Here is a 21,802-nt window from a genome sequence, read left to right on the forward strand (position 1 = left end):
CACCAAGACATACATGTGTGAGGGCACCTAGCCTGATGGAGGGCATTCTCTTTGATATTCCTGAAGCATTTGTTAAATGAATGAGTAGAGGAAATAACCAGAAGGCAGTGTTTCCCAAAAGGGTTTCCTTGAAATACAAGTCCTCTAAGTTGCTCAGGGAAAAACACATCCACAGCAAAAGGAAAGTGGTTATGTGCCATGTAAGTGGGAACCCACATGCACTGTGACCCTCTTAGAGAGCCATACTTTATATTAGCCCATTCAAAGCTCTGGGGAAACCAGCTGCAAGAATACTGGCTGGCTTTGTTTTACCCCAAACTTCCCATACCTGTGTGACTACAGACCTCTCTTATTCATGTTCAACTCCAGACACTTGGCAGAGGCAGCTGGAATGCAGACTAGAAGGTGACGTGAGGAAGGATGAATTGAGGACCTCAAAGGAGGGCTTGCAGACCCCAAGTTTGGAGGTAGCATTGAAGCCTGATCTAGAAGGAATAGGACCCCCAGGAGGAGAGATGAGAAGGGCTTCAGGCCAGGAGGTACAGGCAGGCAGAGGCATGTGACAGGAATATCCAAGGCGTGGACGGAAGGTACATGTCTGGGGTGGAAAAGGGGATTTAGAAAAGGTCATAGTCGAAGGCAGGCTGGGGGAGTTCCTGCAAACAGCCAAGTTCCTGGGATCTGAAGCTACTCAGTTAGTCCCTGATAAAATTGTAAGTGAATGACTGAAAGCCTTGGTGTTGACCTTCCACAGTGTCTGGACTTTGTCATGGGAGCCACTGTTTGCCAGCCAGGGGTTGGAGTCAGCACCACCTGTAGAATGTCTTGAGATGCCCCATGTGTTTTCATGCTCACTCCAGGAATGCTGGTCCTGCCAGAGGCCCAAGCAGCTGGATGTCTGAAACCACCCAGAGAACTCTTAAGTGAAATCCCAGCTGAAAATGAATGCCAGGGGCAATGGGGGTCCTGTGAGAGGTCCCCACTGGGGACCGACAGGTCAGAGCTGTTCCCCCAGCAGTTGTACTTGTATATAAGTTGGAATGGTGGAGGAAGGGAAGGAACCCTTCCACAAATAAGCTGGGACACTCTATGGGCTCTGGGGCCATCTTGGAGATGACATTGGCACGTTGAGCGCTCTGAGAAAGTCTGCTGTACCCAGAGCTTTAGGAAGTAACATCAGGGACCCTCGGCTTTCAAGGTGGGCATTTGCCACAATTCAGGCGCTTCGCCTCACTGTCTCTTTTCTGTATGTTACTGTTTCTCTTTCCAGGAGTGAACTCCCCCATCATTAGAGTTTCCATTTTCACGAGGGCTAGGTGCAGTCAGCGCTGTGCCTCTGAGGTGGGGCACCGTTTTCCCCTGGAGAAGGTTCTGAGAGGCTGGTGTGAAGTAGGGAAAGTGGCTGTTTGCTTACAAAAGACTCTTTATTCCCTTAGTCATTCTCTGTCTGCCACCTCTGCCATGGGAAGATACAATATTTGGGTCTGAATAAGATGCGGCTGCTTCCCAGACTCCTTTCTTTATCTCTGCATACTGTGGTGAACCTGTGCATCCTACTTCCCTCTCTAGAGGAAGGGAAGGGGCTGGGTGACACCAATTTGGAGTTGCAGCTTGCAGGAAGCCAATCATCCACAGAGGTAGATGCTCTGTTCCTGATTTAAGCTGGCTCATGGGTTTGGCTGTGTTGACTCTTTTTCTCTTGGGCCTCCCAGGTGGGATTATAGAGTTGGTAATCATAACAGAATCAATGGAATTGATGGGCTCTGGATTGTCCTGGCCAATCCATACCCAGCGGACACTTGGCTTCCATTCTAAATGCTTGTTTCCAGTGCTGTGGTTCCTCATTTGTTCACACAAACCACAACATTCTCTGTACAAAGGAAGCCTCCCCCTCTGCCTGCTGCATACTAAGGACTGGTGAATACCTAGTAGTTACTTCTTGCAAGCCTGCAATGAGAGGGTTCCCAGAGGCTTCCTTGACAGCCTAGGCAGAGATTAGGGGACAGACTGGGTCACAATGATGGGGCTCCAGTGGGTCCAAGGTTGGGGCCAAATACAGCCTGGGACCAGTGTGTGGTAGACACTTGCTTCCCCAGAACAGTTCCAGATACTGCAGGGCTCCTCTTCTGCCTGGACTTTCCCCCACCCTTACCCAAGGGAATGATTTAGGCACCTCAGGAATCACCATGGGAATGAGGAAGAGATACACACTTTAGATTTCTGGCCCCACAGGCAAAAAAATCATTTACCATGACTTTATGAGCTAATTGTTCCCACTTCTGCCATGGACCATGAACCTGTGGAATTTCCCTAATGGTTTGATCATACATTTGTCTCTGTTAATGTTTTGTTGTTGTTGTTGTTTTTAAGAGACTGGACTAGTCCTGTTCAGGACTTTGTAATTCATTCATTCATTCATTTATTGGATTATTTAATCCATCTTGCATTTATTCAGCATCTGCTCTTATGGGACATGGCACCCACGTCCAGTGATGAAGCCTCTCCGTCCCTGTTCTCAGGAGGACCTAGGCAAGGTGTTGGTGTAGTGATGGTAGCTCACACTGGGCGTATAGGGCACCAACTCAGAAGCTGATAAACATTCATGCTAGATGATTTTGCTTCATTTTTCATAGGATTCACTCTACCTTGGGCTCACTTTTTTATCTCAGCCATAGTATTTTTCCACATCTTCATTATTTCTTCCTTCCTCTTTTCTTTTTGTTGTTCTCAATGTTTATGATTTAGAGGTTTTCATTTACCTCACCCCAGCTTCCTCCCCCTCTGTTTTCTTGGGTCCCATGCATTGTAAAGCGCTTTGTGGCAGCCCAGCTTGCAGAGAAACAATTTTTTGTCGATTCAAATCCCCATGAAGGTTAAGGGCATGGGCTCGAGTCCAGGCTGACATGAATTGGAATTCATCCTGCTTCAGTGCTCAGTGTGGTATTCTTGGTCAAGGTGGAGTTCACAGCCTCTTAAGGAAGCATGGATTCCTCTGTCTGAAATGAAATGATAAGACTCCCTGCGGTTGTGATGATAGAAAAGCCGTAGCACGGTGCCCACCCAACACTAGCCCAGCAAGCAGCAGCTGTGATTGTTACAATTCCCGAGAAGTTGCATACACTGGCTTCAGCTCCCCTTAACAATGATGCATTGGCAGCGATGGTACTAAAGGGAAAAGTCAGGGCTGAGTTCAGGAGAGATCAAAAACGAATAGACCGAGTGGAATCTGCACTTAGTCTCCCAGGGACCACTGTCTGAGCTATCTCTAACTCTAGGGAAGGGCAGTGGATGAGGACATTTCCCTCTTCATCTGGCCTGTTGCTTGGTCCTCTGGAGGAAGGGCATCTCTTTGGGAAGCCCTGGACTCCCCTCATTCACACAGATGCATCCCCCCCCAGCAAGCCTGGTGTCTTCATGGCTCCAAGGCACACCACACAAACAGCGAGGAGCCCAAGGGATCACTCTCTAATTTGGCCACAGATTACTTTTATTGATGGTAATTAGGATCCTCATTGAGCTCTTACCTGTGTGCCTGAGATCTGGGGACACATGCTATCCCTGCTCAGGTCTCATTTAATCTTTCCAGCCATCCATGGAATGGAATGATGTGCTCCAATCACAGACCTACGAAGTCTTGAAGGCAGAATTCAAATTCCCATTAGCTGGCTCCTTAGCCCAGATTCTCAAACATTGTTTTCTGCCAGCTTCCTCGGTACACTATACAGCTGTTCCTTCAGGTCCCCGTTGCTTGCTTGCTTTTATTTCTCCTTCCCTCTTGTGTTTTTCCTAGTTCTCTTACTTGGACTAAGCCTCAGATCCACATCAGATTGGAAACATTTTCCTGAACCCAAGTGGGAATTTATTTTACATTATTATTATTATTTCTAAGAATTAAGCTGCATCTTTGATTGCCAGGAGTAGCCTGCACATTTAATCTTCAAATCAAGGGCAGCACCTCCTGGAACAGCACCCTCACTGTGAGCATGTACTGCGCGGTGGTACCGGGGTTTGAGTCTGAGTTCTGCTGTGCTTCTTCTCTCACTGTGGGACTATGCTCTGCTTCAGTTTTCGCATCGGTAAGTGGGGCGTTTCAAGGGTCCTCAAATCACAGGTTTGTTGGGAGAAGTAGGTTGTGTGTTGATGAGCCAATAGGCAAGCAGTTGGGATGCTATTTGGCATCCCAACATTACTTTCATGATGTCTTCGAATCTGCCATTCTCCCTCCGAACAGACCCACATTACATGAAGTGACAACCCTGCAGGAATGTCTTCTGAAAGCTTTCAGTAGAAATCCTGTTTTCCCTAGAGAAAACTCCCCTACTGCTATTCCCGATTTTGTGCCATCCTGCTGGTGATAGCAGCGGGCTCTAGAGGAGAGCTGAAAAGCTTTCCCTGGTTGGTGGGACTGTGCGATTCACCCCCAGCTGCCACCTTCCCAGGATGACTCAGTAGGTGGGAGGAAAATGGCTGGGGGAGGCTGCAGGTGTAAAGTGGCCTGGTGTGGCCTTGGCTCACCAGTTGGCTTGTTGGACCAACTCATTAGCCGCCACTTCCTTGGAAAGGCTTATGTGACAGGCTTAACAATCTATTTGAATGAAAAATCTTGAAACACTGGGTTACCCTAGGATCAAGCTCATTGAGAGCCCTTCCTCAAACTGGGGTTTTGAAAGGTAGGCTGAACCTTTGGTGAGGAATCATCTTGTGAGAGTGCAACCGGTCATCACAATAGAGCCAGAGACGGAGGAAGAACCTGAGAGGAAAATAGTGGGACCCAAAAAGAAGCTGCCATTTCCAGAAGCCTATGAGCTTGGTTTAAAAAAATAAAAAGTTCTTCATGCAAATAAGGCCCACCGATGCTTCTCCGGGCCTTCAGTCCAAGGCTTCTGGAACTTAATGATTTTCACATCTAATTCAAAGAGAAATTAGTCATTCGATATTAAGACAAAAAAAGCAGGCAGACTCCTGTCTTGACAAGGAGTTCCTCCCACGGACGAGGAATTATCTCTGGAATAATTAAAATGCTTGCTGAAGTATAAAAAACGTTCCATTAACTGGAGTTGCCTTTGTTGAGCAAGGGCCCTTCCCATCCCCAAACAAATCATGACAACTCTGATCAAGGACAAGGTGATACTGGGGCCTAAAGAGATATGGTGATCAAAGCTCAGATCATCAGTCATTTCTGAGCCAGAGAATAAAAGTCTCCTATTAGAGGATCCGGGTAGTGTCAGCCAGCCCTGCAGGGGTTTAATTTGTAATGGAGCATGGCTGTGGCGCTTTACTCTTCTGGAGTCCCCGACTCTGAAGGGACTGCTCCCTGACAAAGGAAATGAAGCCTACAATAAAAGCATGGTGAAGGATCATCTTCCTGGAATGTCCCCAACTTGCCCATTCGTCATTGGCAATGTTTTCAGAGTCTAGATGTCTTGATTCCCAAAGGACACAGGGCTTGAGTAACACTGTTATTATCTGCCAAAGCATATCAACAACCAGGACCATCAGACTCCTTCATTCCATGGAAGTGCCCCAATCACCTGATGTGATCTGTGCTGCTCTCTCTATAGTGTGAGTGTGATGTGCCATGACGTGACCACCTAGGCCCTGTCACAATGTGCCACACACATAGCAAGTTGGCCTTCACCCAAGGGCAGAGTCTTGGCATCCAAGGGTCGCTTCCACATGAAGACCTCATTGTCCTCTGCCTGTGCCCAGTGTATTCATTGTCTATATTTGTTAAATCACATTTTTAAACACCACACAGTCAAGTTTTCTCTAAATATTGGTACACTACTTAAAAATAATATGGACTTAACAAAGGAAAGTTTCCTAACATTTAAACATAGATTTTAAAAGTAAACACTTCTAGGCATTTCTTTGAAATGGTATTTCTAAAAAGTCAGATTATCATTCATGTTTAAAACCCTATAAAGAACAGTCAAAGCAGAGACATAAAGACCACACTTGAAATGAAGCAGGATCTAGGAGAATGCATACTAAGGGTTTAAAGATGTTTACTTCCCATCTACGTTCTTATTCATGCCCTTTTAAAAGTTTTTATTTTCATTTGTGCATTTATTTGAGATTGCCTTCCTAAGTCTTCGGTAATTTTGTAAGAAACAAAGAAACCACTACAGATGAGCTGAGGCCACCAGCTGTGGTGGCTTCTCATTTGGAACATAGAATCAACTGCTCAGCCCAAGGCAATTCTGAGCTTCCAATCATCTGGTTCCACCCACTTTCATAACTAAATTTCTTTTCTTGTGTCAAAGGATCCTTAAATCCCCACCTTTTATAGAGATTTTCATTTTGGAACTTTGGTATCTTTCGTAGGGATGATAAATTTCCAGTTTTGTGTATCTGCCAGTTCCTGACCCATTGTTCTGTCATTTTGATTTATTAAGCTTGTCTGTTAACATTATTAAAAACTTATGTGTCTCCTATTTTTATTTTATTCTAATTAGTTGGGCCATTTAGAGGTTTCATCTCCTAGGAGATGTGATTGAGCCTGTGTAATTAGCTCTCTTCTTTAGGACAGAGGCCTAATCCATCACCTTGGAATGCAGCGTTGGGCTCTCTGCCCACCTGTTTATTTCCCAGGCCACAGGCACTGGTTGAATTTGCCGAGACTTAGTACAGTACCTGCCTCAGCTGAGACTGGGTCTGATCTTCCCCATGTACACCACGTGTCACATATCCCCCACTGTTGTTGTTCTATTCTAGCAGAACAGAGTCCCCTGACTTCAGTCACTGGTACAGCACCTTTATAACATTTGTCTTACCTGTGTACCACTTATACCATTACTTCTTATTATTTACCTAAGGCTGTTTGTTATCATTGTTGATATGAGATTTGTCTTTAAATAGCTTTAAATCCATTTACTTGTTTTAACCTGGAATCACCTTGAGCCATAACATTTGACCCATCAACCATAATTCATTTAACTGTTTTGTACTTAGAGTCGGCCCTCCGTGTGTATGGGTTCTGTATCCACAGATCCCACCCACTGCAGGTTGAAAACATTCACTAAAAAGTTGCATCTGTACTGAACATATATAGACTTCTTTTCTGATCATTATTCCCTATACAATATAGTACAACAACTGTTTACATAGCATTTATGTTGAAATAATAGCATGAGTGATCAAGATGACTTAAAGTGTTGGGGAGAATGTGCCTGAGTTATATGCAAATACTATGCCATTTTATATAAGAGACTTGAGCATGCACAGATTTTGATATCTGAGGGGAATTCTGTCCTTAGCCCCTGCAGATACTGAGGGACAGCATCCCATATGAAGATAAAGGCGTAAATGTTGAAGTGACAGTGTTGTCCTACTAGCTCAGAGCCCTCTTGTATGCTGCCAGGATATATCATTACTCTGTATATGAGGAAAACTAGCTGCAGACCATGTGCCAAGGACTCTAATTGCTGGAAACATCCAAGAGATGTGCTTGTTTTCAAATAACTTAAAAAAAAAAACTCTCATTCTTAAAAGCACCAATGTAAAAGAGAACCTTTGTGGCTTAACAACCACATACTTTAAGGTAAATAGGGTACAATAAATAAGATTGAAAGACATGCCCTCAGCGCTACTGGCTCCCTATGCTGGTAAAGAGATGAACAACTTTCACCCACCTCCAGCTCTCCTAGGAGCCCTGAGCACTGGAAGATAGGCAGAGGGGTCTTCCAAGTTACACTGGATGATAGGAAATGATGCCAGAGGAAGAGGGTGCGTATGCAGCAACAGTTTGAGGTCAGAGTATTGTAGTAGATGAGCCCCAAGCACAGAGACTTGAGTGGGGAGAACCTGGGTGCAGGTGAGAACAACAGCAAGAGCCAGAGGGCTGGGATGGAGGGAGGGAAGGGCATGCATAGGGACATGATCAGATCACTGTGGGGCAGACACTAGCCAGGACACAGTATGGATTTCATCCACCGCAGGGTTTTGAGCAGGAAAATTATCTGAGCTGATCTCACCAGCTACCACATAGGTAGTGATTATATCAAGAGTGATACCCAGGACTCTATAGTCAGATCGCTCTTTTGGACCCCCAAGTGAGAAGTGATAGAAGCTTTTAACTAGGGAGGCGTCAAGGAAGTGTTGTATTTGGCTTCTGTTTTGTAGAGGACTAGGATTTCATTTCTTTTTTGCAGCTGTTAAGATTAAATACATTGACACTTGTATAAAGTATAGTAATACTTTATAGTATTACTATATTCAAATAGGCATGTTGATATAAATGTGTTAACATATACATAATTTAAAATACATGCATTATAGTTTCCCTTTGGACAAACAAACTCCTCTTTTGCAGATGGAGGTAGAAGAAATACCTTGTGTTTGCTTAAAAACTATTTTAGTGTTTCTTCCTTATTTCTTACAGTGAACTATAAGAAGAGGCATAGTGTAGTCTGTTACTTTGGTAGAAGATATTTAATTGGCAGAATATCAGGGTATGATTTGAAGTGAGAGTCTTCTCAATTATGGATGGCCTGTAAGATACAGGTTTTGACCTGAGCAACCAGGTACCACCTGATGCTATTATAGAGATGGTTAAGAAGGAGCCTGTGGAGCAGGAAGCCCTAAGATGGGAGCTCTGTATGTGTGACCTTGACCCTCTGCTTTCTCTCACTCCCTGCAGTGATCCCCAAGGTCACCAAGCACCTGCTCTCTAACCCTGTGTTCACCTGCATCATCCTGGCTGCCTGCATGGAGATCGCGGTGGTGGCTGGTTTTGCTGCCTTCCTGGGGAAGTACCTGGAGCAGCAGTTTAACCTCACCACTTCTTCTGCCAACCAGCTGCTTGGTGAGTGTGCCCCCAGCCCCATCTCCTCCAGTCCTGTACATAATACTCCAAGAATTCACTGAGACTCCATGAAGAGCCCAGCACTGGGCTAGGCCTATAGCAGCCCAGTATGCATGTGGTGTCAGCACACAAGGAACTTCCAGGTTCGTTTTCAGTATAATATTTACCTACCAGATGCAATTACTAAGATACCTAATAATGAAGAACAAAAATATAAATGTACATAGGAATCATTGCAAGAGGCCAAGAAGCAGATAGATTGGTATGAACTAGGAAAATATGAGGAAGATCTGATGAAGGAAGAAAGATGAATCTTGAAAGGTTAGCAGGTTTTCATCAGTCATAGAGAACAAGAATATTCTTGGCAGCATGAAACCCACAGTTAACACAAAGAAAGCTTAGAAGGCATGCCTGTACCTATGCCAGACCCATGGCAGACATAACTAACGGATCATAGCACTTCTTCCCAATATCAGACATAGCTTTATCATCTTTTCAGGGCAAACTCCAGGCATTGACTCCCAGTTGTTTGGAGTTGGCTTACTAAGAAAACCAACTTGCCTTTGTAAGATGCAGTATTACTTACGCAGGGTGAGAAATATGATCCCACAGCATGTCTTAACTTGATTTTCATTTTGTGGCAATTTATTCTTTCCTACTTCAAATGACCAGGAAGCTGCAGTAGTTGAATTGATCAGCTTAGATGTCAATTAGTATTGGATGGAACAGAGACACAGAAGATGAGGGTGAGGGAAGAGTCAACCATGGGTTTGTGATGTGGACAGTCCTTGGCATCATTTGTGAAAACTGGAAATAGCAGGGAGGAATCAGATCTGTGGGGAGCATTACATATTTGGTCTTGGAGTCGCTGGGTATGAAACATCGAGGTATGTCTAAGTGGAGGTTCTGTATTTGGTTGGGGGCTCAAGACAGGGATCTGGTTTAGTAACAGAGAATTATAGCAATACAGTAGTATGTATTACATAGTAAAATTTAGTGTGGATGGCAGTTGAGGACATGAGAGTTGGATTTATACAGGGGAAATATGGAGAACTGTAAAAGAAATGGTGAAACCCCAACCTGAAGAATCTGTAGAGAAGTTTAAGGGACAGCATTCAAAAGAAATCCAGAGGGTGTGGATCATGGGAGTTGAGGGAGAAATGATTTCAAAAAAGAAGCAAGATGGAGGCCCAAATAAATGTCTCTGTGGGTGGGCTTTAACAATAAGGACATCTCATAGCCTGTGGCAGAGCTGTGTCCATGATGTGGCAATGGTGGAGCCCATCCTGTAGGGTGGAGAGCAGCCCAGGAGAGGGGATTCAGGGTATTGGAGTAGAGAGCAGAGCGGGTGTGGCTAGGACAGGAGAGAATGCAGCAGGGCTCTTGCAGAAGAGAAAAGGAAACTGGGTAGACATCCCTTGACAAGAACCCTTGTATTCCCCTGCAAGGGCAGAAGAAGGACATGTGACTGAGGTTACTGAGAATGTATCAGTACAGCCAAGCATTGGAGGGGACTCTAGCCCCATGGCTTTTGTTGTCTCTATTAAGTAGGAGTCAACATCTGTTAAGAGGAAAGGAAAGGTAAAGTCCTCTCATCTTCTCCCTTAAAATCTCCTGTCACTTCCTGAAATTGCCATAAACATGCAAAGGTGCTAACCATCGTAAGTCATAAGGGAAATGCACATTAGAACCATAAGGAGATGATTTGACACACCCAGCAGACTGATGGTGCCAAGTGTTGGTGAGGATGCGGAGCAACTGAAATTCTCTTGTCCTGCAGGTGTGAGTGCAAGGTGGCACTGCCACTTTGGAAATCTTTCTGGCGATACCTATTAAAGCTAAACATATGCCTGCACAGTGATCCATGGGTTTTGTTCCTGGGCTTCAGTCCAGCAGGAATGAGTGTTTAGGTCCACTCATTTATATATGCATACAGAACAATGTTCGAGCAGCTTTATGCATAATAACTCTGAACTGGAAACAGCCCAAATGTCTGTCAACAGCAGAATGGGTAAATAAATTATAGACTGTTCATCCAGTGGACTGTTACACAGCATGCGAAAGAACGACGTTTGATATAGGCATCCATGGAGATGAATCTCAGAGTTGAAAGACGTCAGACACAAAAGGAGAACATATTTCTAGGAATTAAAAAGAGGAATAGTTAATTAAGTTGAGAGAAGCCAAAATAATGGTGACCCTTGCAGGAAACTAACTCGGAAAGGCTGCTGAAAATATCCTCAGTTTGATCTGAGGGGTGGTTATAGAGGATCTCAGGTACAGAAGTTCATCAGGCTGCTGATAAGCTTTGTGCAATCCATAGGACATAACATGTCTCAATTAAAAAAATAAAATAGACCACAGTGATGTGGCTGGATCACCCTCATCTGCCAGGAATCTGCTAAAGGAACACAACCTTATTTTTCTTCATTTTTACTGATAACTCTACCACGCACTATTTCCTAAGTTTTGCTTCCACTTTAATTTTAGCAAAATGCAGTCAGCCTTTTAATACCTGCCTGACAGAGAGAAGGTAAAATATACCTCTTTATAATTGAAGTTATACCTCCTTTATTATCTCCAAGATATCTCAGGTTTAGCCCTCCAGCACCCGAAGAGTTTATCTCCTATCTACTGATTTCTTTGCTGCTATTCCTTGTGTTTTGATTACACTTGCACAGTTGCTTCGACTTTGGGAATGTATCCTATTTTAGAACAGATGCCTAAGTTTTCTATCGACAAACGAATCGATAGACTTCAGGGCAGAAGGTCAAAAAAACAATTTCACCTCCTTGCGCCTGTTTGTCTCCCAGTGATTCTGCCGGTTAGAGCATTTTTTTTGCGGGGGCACTTCTCCTGCACCCAGCAATCAGGCAACCAGCACCCAGGCCCTCTCCCTGTACCCTGCCCCTGGCATCACTCCAGCTCTGGCATTGCTAGGAGGGCCAGCTGCAGGAGGAGCTGGCAGGAGGCACTTAGGGAGGCTCATTTAGGGAAATGCTCTATAGGCAGCTCCTGCAAACCTGGAAGATGGGGCCCATGCATTTATCCCATCATATTCAAGGCAGGGCTCTGGGCCACCCACAAAGTCATCCTCAAGGAGGGGCAGAGTTCAGAGAAGAGAAGCATGTATGATTGAGGGACTGATGGCATTTATTTATGAGTGAAGATAAAAAGGGCTTAATCTGCATAAGTTAACGTAATGAGGATGGAGTTTTGGTCGGGGAAGTTCTGCTAGCTGCCTGGAGTGTTAAAGGCATGCGCACGCATCAGAGAGGGAGAGGGGAGGCTGATGATGGCTTGGAGAAAAGGTGCTGGAAGCAGGTTGCCATGGTTACCATCATCACCAGGTGACACCCCCATGGTCTCTGCTAGAGAAATGAGACAAAACCTAGGCCACTCTCTGGGCGTGGGCACATTGTCACTGATGCTCCTCACACAGATCCAAGCTTCTTACTAACTCACACATTCTGACAATGATACTTGAGTGTCCATCCTTGTGGGGCACTGTGTTAAGACACTTGGGATCCAGGTGAGACTGGGCAGAACGAAAAATGTTCTAGACCTCCAAAAAGACCTAATTCTTTTTTTTCTTTAAATATTTATTCTTTAGGTGTAGTTGGACCTTTATTTTATTTACTTAGTTTTATGTGGTGCTGAGAATTGAACCCAAGGCCTCGCATTTGCCAGGCGAGTGCTCTACCACTGAGCTACAACCCCAGCCCCAAAGACCTAATTCTAATAGATAAGAAGAAATAAGAAAACCAAAAATATATGAAACAACTTTAGACAGCAGGGAGAAGGATAAAAACTGTAAATAGAATTGGGTGGAAATAAAGTATCCCATGGTCAGGAGCAGGGTCCAGTCTAGAGAAGGTGATCTAAGCAAGCTGTTCTGAAGAGGGCAGGTCCAGCTGAGGAAAGACACAGACAAGAGTGTCCAAGGAGGGGGAAATGCAAGTACAAAGACTGGGAGACCTGAGCTCTTCAGCTCTTTCCAGGGAGAGAATGGAGGGAGAGTGGGCGTGATTGGGACTGGGATAGAGGCACACCGGACCACACCTCAGGAAGATCATTTCTATATTAAGGGAGGGATACCAAGCACTGAGATGCCAAAAGCAGCAGATGATGGAGAGAGATATGCTTGTTTTAAGTATGGCTTGTGCTATTTTCTTGCCGAGCTAAGCCTCTCTGATTATATTTTCTTACCCTAATATTAAAATTAATTTGCATTCCCTTAGCACATACCAGCTGGTTGATGTAGTCGATTGACCTAGAGGTCTGTTGATTGGCAAGGAGGAGGCAGCTTGAACTGGAAAATTGGCCGTGCATAATCTACGCGGTGGATAAATGACACATAGTAATTTAAAGCTGAACTGTAGATGAAATGAATCAGAACAGAGCAGAACCAAACAGGAGATTGGAACTCTGGATCCTTTGGTCCTCCTAAAATTCCATGGATCCCTGAGAATCAGAAAAAAACAGGCTTAGGTCCTGTGCCTTTGCAGATAACTTAGTGTATAAGAGAGAGGAAAGGAAAAAAAAAATATTCACCAATTACTCACCAAGAGCTACAAGACATATTGATTTGATTGATGCCACTTTCTGAAGAGTTGCAGAGCTGGTTAAAAAACTGTTTGCAGACTGATGAGTTCTGTGACCTTTGGGTCATGAAGCCTCTGCACCCTCATGCAGCCCTCCCTCATCACCTGATTTGAAGAGGAAGAGAAGATCTCCTAATCATCCTAAATCCACTTTGCACATCAACACACAGAGAGAGCATCACTGCTCCTTAGTATTTATTGTGTTGAAATGCACATCTGTGTTCCCCAATCTGTCTGACTTGTCTCTTGGTTGTCCCCATAGTAGCTAGCGTGTGATTCCCACGATGGTGCCCACTTGGCATGACAGGTATGTTCAGACTCATGATAACTGAGTTTTCCATGTCCATCTCCCTCTTTTTCCATGAACTCTCTGGGTAGAAATGTGCCCCTTCATAAAGATTTGGGATACTACCAAGGCAGCGAAAAAACAGTCTGGTCACAGGTGATTTGCAGGGCTCAGCCTTGGACCTGCTGTTCATCCTCTGTATGGACTGGCCCGTCCTTCCCAGTTCATCATGGTCCCCGCCACTCTGTGTTCTTTCAGGGATGACTGCTATTCCGTGCGCCTGTCTGGGAATCTTCCTGGGTGGTCTCCTGGTGAAGAAGCTCAGCCTGTCCGCCCTGGGGGCTATTCGGATGGCCATGCTTGTCAACCTGGTGTCCACGGCTTGCTATGTCTCCTTCCTCTTCCTGGGCTGTGACACGGGCCCTGTGGCTGGGGTTACTGTTCCCTATGGAAACAAGTGAGTACAAGAAATGTTGGTTCCACCCTGCCTGCTGCAGACCCAGGACTCTCTTTCCGCCATAATTCAATGGAGTCAGCTTGGTCCCTAGTGACCATGAGCAGAGGAAATAAGGACACCTCTGCATCTTACTTCCCAGATAAAGAATCACTATGTCCCCCTGGGTTGCGAGGGCAGACTGTTCCACCAATAGCCAGGGGAGCCCCAGGAAGAAAAGCAGTCATTCACTCTACAGAGTACTCAATTATTTCTGGCATTTGACTTTTAAGAATGTGAAGATAGAAAATATAAAATACATTTTATTTCAAAATTGAACTGAAAATGAAAGATAGAATTGATTTCAATAATTCCTTAAACTATCAGGAGCTATCATTAGGCTGTAATTATAGTAATTACAGGGTCTGGCCCCTGGTAGGTATTTATAAATATCAGAGAGAGGCAGGAAAGAGAGAGAGAAAGAGAATGGGCAGGGAGTTAGCTAGTTCTTATGGGGCCACTTTTCTTATAGCCTAGTTATTATCCCTGGCTTTGGACCAGAGTCCCATCAGGATCACCCTTTGAGGGAATGATGAACAGTTCTTATTTAAATATTTGGTATCAACATCTGTCACCTTCCTACATGGGACTCTGAGGCTGCCTTGGGGCCCCAGCCTAGAGCACTGATGCTGCAGCCTGGCTGGCCGACAGGTCTTGGTGCCTCTCTCTCCACAGCCAGACTCCTCTCCCAGGCAAGCAACCAGGCCTGTTCCTGTAGTTAAACCAGAAGATGCAGTAGAGCAGGGCTTATCTTGAACCCCAAAAGGGTGAGGAAGAGAAATGGGAGGACAGAGCAGAGGTAGCTAGCCATAGATAATTGCAGAGTCTAGGCACCACGCTTCCCCTCTGCCCCTTTGCCATCACCACCAGGTGGCCTCGTCCAACCCCTCTGCAGCCCTCAGCTCCTTCCTGTACAAAAATGTACCTTCTGGTTTGCACTTGCTATGAGTAACAGCCCTTTCTGTGGATAGCTCAATGTGCAAGTAGATTTCGGTGATTACAAGCACCAGGTCTTATTCTAATGACATTATCCTTGTGTTTAAAAAAAAAAAAAAGTGAAAAGTTGTGGTCACACTGCCTCAGTCCCAATCCCTCCTTTCCCATTTATGTACATTTCATCAAATGACTTAACCTGGCTGTGCCTCAGTTTCCTTCTCTCTAAAGCCTGTGGGAGTTACACTGAGAATAAGTGAAATCATACATGGGACACCTTCAGCAGAGCATGACAAAAAAACTGAAATAACACCACTATCACCTTCAGTGTTCTGATGTGCTCTGAGCCTCGGGATAGAACTGAAAATAATGGGGCCAAGGAAAGACACTTCCTGTCTTAAGGGGCTGAAAAGAAGCAACCCACTCTCCCTTTTTTCTCTTTCTTCAGAGTGCTTGCTCTGGATAACTGTGCCATTAATGAAACAAAGGAAAATTAAAATATCTTAGTGTTATTTTCCCTGGGATATTCTGTCCAGCAGACAGACAATAATTTTTGAAGCCAGTCCAGTTGTAGCAGTATTGGTGGAGACTTCCTGTCTGCTGGGGAGGAACAAATCAGAGATGAGGACCAACCCAAAGGGCTAAAAGAAGTTAAATGTCTAGCTGTGCAGACATCATTATTGTTCTGGGAAGTGGGTGAGCTGAGGCTGCTGCAGTCAGGAGAGGTATTGTGGATGGTGTGGCCCTGAGCTGAGCCCCGGCTGCCACCAGCCCATGGACACATGTGATGGGAATGATTTTCTCCTCCTGGCTTCCTGAGAGGAGCTGGAGCTGGACTCTGCTGCCCACCCAGCCAGATGCCCATCCTGCACCCTGAACTGAAAATAATGGGGCCCTCAACAGTGGTTCTGGACTGGTCCTTGCAGGACAAGAAGGGCTAGATGGGAAGAAGAGGAGGATGCAGATGCCAGGGGAAAATTCCATAAGCAAGAGTGACTCACCACAGCCATGGGCAGACCCTGTCAGTGGGGGCATCCCGTCACAAATCGACCTGTTGTGAATGGGTGCCATTTGTCCTCTCTCTTGCAGCTCAGCTCGTGGCTCTGCCCTGGACCCCTATTCACCCTGCAATAAGAACTGCGAATGCCAAACTGACTCCTTCACTCCAGTGTGTGGGGCAGACGGTGTCACCTACCTGTCAGCCTGCTTTGCGGGCTGCAACAGCACGGTAAGGGAGAGCTCCTGATGGAGGGAAGAGGGCAGGGGCTCAGACAGCCAGAGGAGCTTCCTATCTGAGATCAGGAACGGGAGCAGCCACTCCAGGTGTTCCGCATCTGCTGTTCTCCTTTACTGTGGCTTTTTCTGAGCCTCTGCCCTGCTGCAGTGAAGGATCCTCCATCAGAAGGATGAGAGGAGAAACCAGCTCTCAGACCTTCTTGCTAACTCAAGTGGGTTTCCAAGAAGCTTCACGGAGCACCTAAGAGTAAAACTTCAAAGCAAGCCATACATTTCAAAGCCAGAAGAAAAGACTGTGACTTGCGGCCCTGGCAAAGGGAGTCAGTGAAATAGGCTGTCTGCAGATGTAGTGAGCTCTCCATCACCAGAAGTATGTAAAGAAAGACCCGAAAAACATTTGTCAGGGAAAACCTCTTCCAGACCTGACTCTAATTCAACCTCTTCTCCACTTAAGTTTCTTTTGTATTTTTCTTCCCAATTAGATGTTTCCTACCTTTTCTATCTTCCCACCACTGTTTTTCTTTTTCCTTCTCAGTATGAATCTAACAGTTGGCTGTCAGCCTGAAGAATTCCACATTCATTGCACTAAAACACAATATGCTATGTGACTGGCCACACAGTCGGGTTGATCCCATCTTCCAGATGTCTCTGGCCCCGCCCGTCTGTACCCACATGCTGTCTGGGTGCAGGCCCTTCACATGTCTTGCTTGGACCATGTGGACTCCCAGGATGGCCCCCTCTGCTCTGTCTTATACACTGTGGCTGAAAGGATCTTTCTCAGTCTGCGGATGAGTTTTCAAAGTGCTCTGTTCTATCAGGGCTGGGCACTGAGCCTGGTTCTTATGTGTCTCCCCCAAGGGATTCTGCACTTCCCTTCTGTTTGTGATACTCAGCTTTCTCCATACAACGTTTTTTGTACTTCTCTCTCTAGTTGGACAACTCCTACTTGCCCCTCAATACCCTGTTCAAATCCCCCTTTTCTCTTTGGAGTTCTCATCTTGTGGCACCTGTTCTTTCCTGGAGGCTCTTCTGCAGCCATATACTAGAAGTGCCATTGTCTCTGATCTTTAGGTTCCTTGAGAAGTGCCATCATCACCCAGGTGTGCACTGGAAATGCCTATACAATGCACAGGTGGTGAGGAAAACACGAAGGCCAAGTGGCCGCTTTTGCAGAACTCAGAGCTGAAATCACTCCTTCCCTCCCCTTCCCACATCCTGTGTCTTCCAAGAGCAGCAATCTCTCTGAAAGAAGAAAAATGGATCATTTATTTTCATTTTCAAAGATTCCGTTTCTTCCTTGCTTTTAACATTTAGATTCCTGGCCAGCTATTAACATTTTCTATAGAGAAAATAAATCACCATGGGGTGGGGGCTGCGGGAGGCGGGGGAGGAACTGATTTTTAAATTAGATGACAAAGCATTTTCTTTATATGACTGGAAATAAGTATTAAAAAAGGATCAGGGCCTTGAGAATGGTTAAAGTAAAAACACAAGCTATTATTTTTCATAGCAACAATTTCATTAACATTTTAATATCCAAAGAGTTCTATTATAAATCAGCATCAGTTATTGTCCTTTTTAAAGAATTCAATCGACTCAGTGTAGCCTGAGACCAAACAAGTCTTTATTTCAGGGACCGCACTCACCAAAAATTGTCTTAAAAGTTGTGTTTTCCCTGATCTTGCATGGACGAGAGGATTATTGAGTAAAAGCCTCACCGGGACCATGGCTGCTTCCAGCTGCTGAAACAGCAGAGCTGTGGAATGCAATTAGGAGATGGCAGGCTCCTCTGCTCACCTCTGGACATGTCATTTATTCCCCAGACACTTGCCTTTCATTCACGTCATTGGAGGCCTCCCACTGTCTGCTGTGCAAGGCAGGGAGCTGGTTTCTAGGTAATTGCAAGGTGAGGAAAACACCAGGTCCCCGGGCTGGGGTGGCAGTCAGGGTACCCTTCCCCTCCTCATGGAGACACATCTCTACATGCCCTGGCTTCCAACGGGTGGATGAGGGATTTGGGGGACACAGAGCCATGCTTCTCCTGGAAAGGGGCCCTTGTCATAGTCTTGCCTTAAAAATAATCACAATCATAAAACTTTCCATAGTGGCTGGCTTCATCGGCAGACTGTTCCGGGCCAGGTAACAGGGCCTTTCATGTGTCACTCATGGCCCATGGCAGCTTGGCCCAGAGTCAAAGGAATCTCAGGATGACATCCAAAAATGAGCAAAAAGCAATTTGAATCTTTTAAATCTCAGCTGCAGTATTTTGAAAAAATGCCAAAAGTGGTAGATTATATTCCTGGTACATTAGCTCCCGTCTTCTCCCCCTCCCTCCCCTCCTTTTTCTTTCTTGGTTTCTGAGCTCTTAAGGAGACTCCTCTGCAAGAGAAAGGCTTCCTGGTCTCCCGTACCCCTTGGGCCTTTCCACACTGATTCTTTCACTGTCCCCTAGGAGGTCTCTACTTTTCCTGGGGTGGACCCAGCCACACTCCCCTGGATTTCATCAGTCCTTGTCCCCAGCCCTCCATCCTGTCTATGTGATTTCATTCATTCCCACCTTGGGAAGTCTGACTCCTTTTTAGTTCCTTCCTATATATGAGACCAGTCACTCACCAAGGTCACACACTAGAAAGTGGTAGAACACAGGCCTCTCCAGTGCCACACCTCGTATCTTCCTCTGAGTTCTGCGACTCCCCCCTTTTAGGATCCTCTTCTTTTTTCTCCCTTAAAACAACCTCTTCATACATGCTATCCACAATCAGGGCAGTTAGCCTCCACCTGGCCCTGGCTACTCTTTCAGGCTTAACCTCCCTTCTGCCTTTTAAAGAAGCACTTGCTAAGTGAAACTGCTTCAAGCCCCCCCACCCCCAACACACCTCGCTCTCCCTTGCCCCCAGGATCTTTGCATGTGCTATTCCTTACACCCACAGGAATCCTCCCTGTCTAGGCCCTGTTTTATTCACTGGGGCTTGCCCTCTTCCAGTGCTGCCAGGAAGCCTGCTACCTCATCACCTTTTCCATGTCTGTTGCTGCTCTTCCTGTTGACTGCCCCCATACCTGTTCTCACCTTGCAAGGCTCCTACCCCACCTGTCCTAAAGGCTGATTTGCTGCAATGTATCCCTCACTAAGCTCCAAGAATGGGGACTCTGTTGTGGACCCTTGTATTCCTAGTACCAGCAGCACTCTGGACTAAGGTCCCAGACTTCCTAATTGTCCAGCCAGAGCCCATGCTGACCTGAGAGAGGTGACAGGTGACAATAACACTATACATAACCTGCAGGCAGGTGGATTGGGTGGTACCAGTGTCCAGACTAACAGTGTTATCCTCTCTCATTTCTTCCCACTTTATAGCTTCCATCAAGACTTGTTAAGAATTTCCCGTAACTAGAATAGATGTGAATAGGTCAATCAAATAATTCTGATTGTCAGGAAATCTGGTCGGCATTAGCATTTTCTTTATATTAGTTTTTCCTTCCTACCTTGGTTCAGATTTTGTTGTTGTTGTTGTTGGTTTTAATTTTCTTCTTTCATATCTTCTCGAGTGATAGCAATGAAAGTTTCCAGGACCGCATTTAATATACGATTTCTAATTCTGCTCATTGCATATGACCAGGAGGGGTGACAAAAAGATTGCAAGTTAATTTTGCAAGCTTCCTTTGGCATGAATATATTGTCCAGATTGTTTCCATACCTTTCACTTTCAGAGGTAATTATTCCAACAGAAAGCGTGTTAGTTCGCTGCTGACTGACTGCTGGGAGTTGTATCCTTTTGATGTACTGAATAATTGACTTAAAAAAAAAAAAGCTTATATCAGCCACCAATAGAATGTGGAAAGTCAATAGGAGTCTAGCATAGCAGTTTGTAGGGTACTAATGATAGATGACTAATCCATCCCCAGCCAGGCAACAAATATTTATTGAGAGCTTGTTTTAGCAAAGTGCCAAGTAGGTCCTGTGCAGGGAGGAGGATGACTCCATTCTGCCAGAACACAGGGGACTCGACATTCTATATTGCAGGTGTCAGTCCTGGCTACGTGTTAGATTCTTATGGGAGCTTTTAAAATGGGAGGCTCTGCTCAGAGATTCTGCTTTCCTTGTATTGGAGTGAGACCCAGGCATCAGTACTTTTTTCAAGCCCTCCTCAGTATTTTAGACTTGTAACCCAGCTTGGAAACCACTGTTCTAATCCACAGTTGCTCAACCTTGGTATTATTGACATTTGGGGCCTGATCATTCTTTGCCATGGGAGGCTGCCCTATGCACTATAGGATCTTCGGCAGCATCCCTGAACTCTACCTTCCAGATGCTCCCCCGAAGACTTCCAAGTTCTTCTAACAAACACAGATGTCTCAAGATATTGCTGGGTGTCTCTGAGGGGCATAATCACCCCCACTTTAAATTACTGCTCTAAAAGTAGGAATGAGACAAGTTCTGAAATTCTTATCTTTCTAGAAACAGGTGGAGCCCTGAGCTACCCCTGAATAATCATCCTTCAGTCTCCTTTTCCTTCTCATTGTATTAGCCTACTACAGAACCCAGTCTGGAGAGTCAGCCATGCCCACCTGTCGCAGCACAAGGGGCATGTACCTCATATCTGCCCTAAAGATCTGTGGTTCTGGACTTCTGGCGCCTCTGAGAAAGTTGGAAGATAGCAATGGGTCCTTTGCCCACGTAGGGCATTGGTTGGAGGAGCTGAGAAGTGACTGGTCCCTTGGGCAAGACATGTGCTGTACACTTAGCTGCAGTCTGCATCACCAGCTGCCCCTACCTCCCAACCACTTTTCTTATTTATAATGTTTCCAGTCTAGCCCTAAAGGCTTAGGGCTTATGAAACCCTCTCACACAGCCTGGCCCCACCTGCCCAGAACTGATTTAAGTGTGTGCAACATTTCAGAAGGGCTTTGTGAATACTCTGAAATCACACCCTTCCAGGACACCTGATGCACTGCAGGCCCTGTCTGGGAAGCATAGCTGTAGAGGTGAATAAGATAAGGAGCCCATGTTGATGATAAAATGAGGTGTAACACATTCATGGAGTTACATTCAAGGGGCACCCAAAAGTGACACTCAGCCTGGCTTTACAATATAGCTATGGTGAAAGAACACAGTATAAAACAGTGCATAGAGCATGGAAGAAAAATCTTTCAGTAAGGAAAAAGAAAAATCTAAATATACATCTATCTTTGCATTGAAGAAACATTGGACAGGTACATAGCCAACTGCTCATAGATGGCTACCTCTGGTTAGAAACTAAAATTTTCTTATTTCAGATGTTCTATATGTCAAAATTCTCTAAAATTGATCATGCATTATTTTTCCAATAAGGAAAGGCTTTTTTGTTTTTTAAAAAGTACCATTGAAGGACAGGTGGTCACATTGACATAGAGAAGAGACTAGGTAAAGATAGTGAACTTGTAGGGTTCTGTCTGTTAGGGTAGAAATT

At 45.2% G+C, this 21,802-nt stretch overlaps 1 protein-coding gene across 4 annotated transcripts in view; it reads left to right on the forward strand.

Annotated features, from left to right (window-relative positions):
• Slco3a1 (solute carrier organic anion transporter family member 3A1) overlaps positions 1 to 21,802 on the forward strand; it is a 254,468-nt gene that overhangs the window by 198,229 nt on the left and 34,437 nt on the right. For all 4 annotated transcript variants that reach the window (XM_048790315.1, XM_048790314.1, XM_015493105.2 and 1 more), the window contains 3 exons: positions 8,642 to 8,806; positions 13,955 to 14,153; positions 16,212 to 16,350. In XM_048790315.1, the coding sequence (XP_048646272.1) occupies positions 8,642 to 8,806; positions 13,955 to 14,153; positions 16,212 to 16,350 (503 nt within the window). The remainder of the gene's footprint in view (positions 1 to 8,641; positions 8,807 to 13,954; positions 14,154 to 16,211; positions 16,351 to 21,802) is intronic.

Source organism: Marmota marmota, unplaced genomic scaffold (assembly GCF_001458135.2).
Source record: "Marmota marmota marmota unplaced genomic scaffold, marMar, whole genome shotgun sequence".
NCBI lineage: Eukaryota > Metazoa > Chordata > Mammalia > Rodentia > Sciuridae > Marmota > Marmota marmota.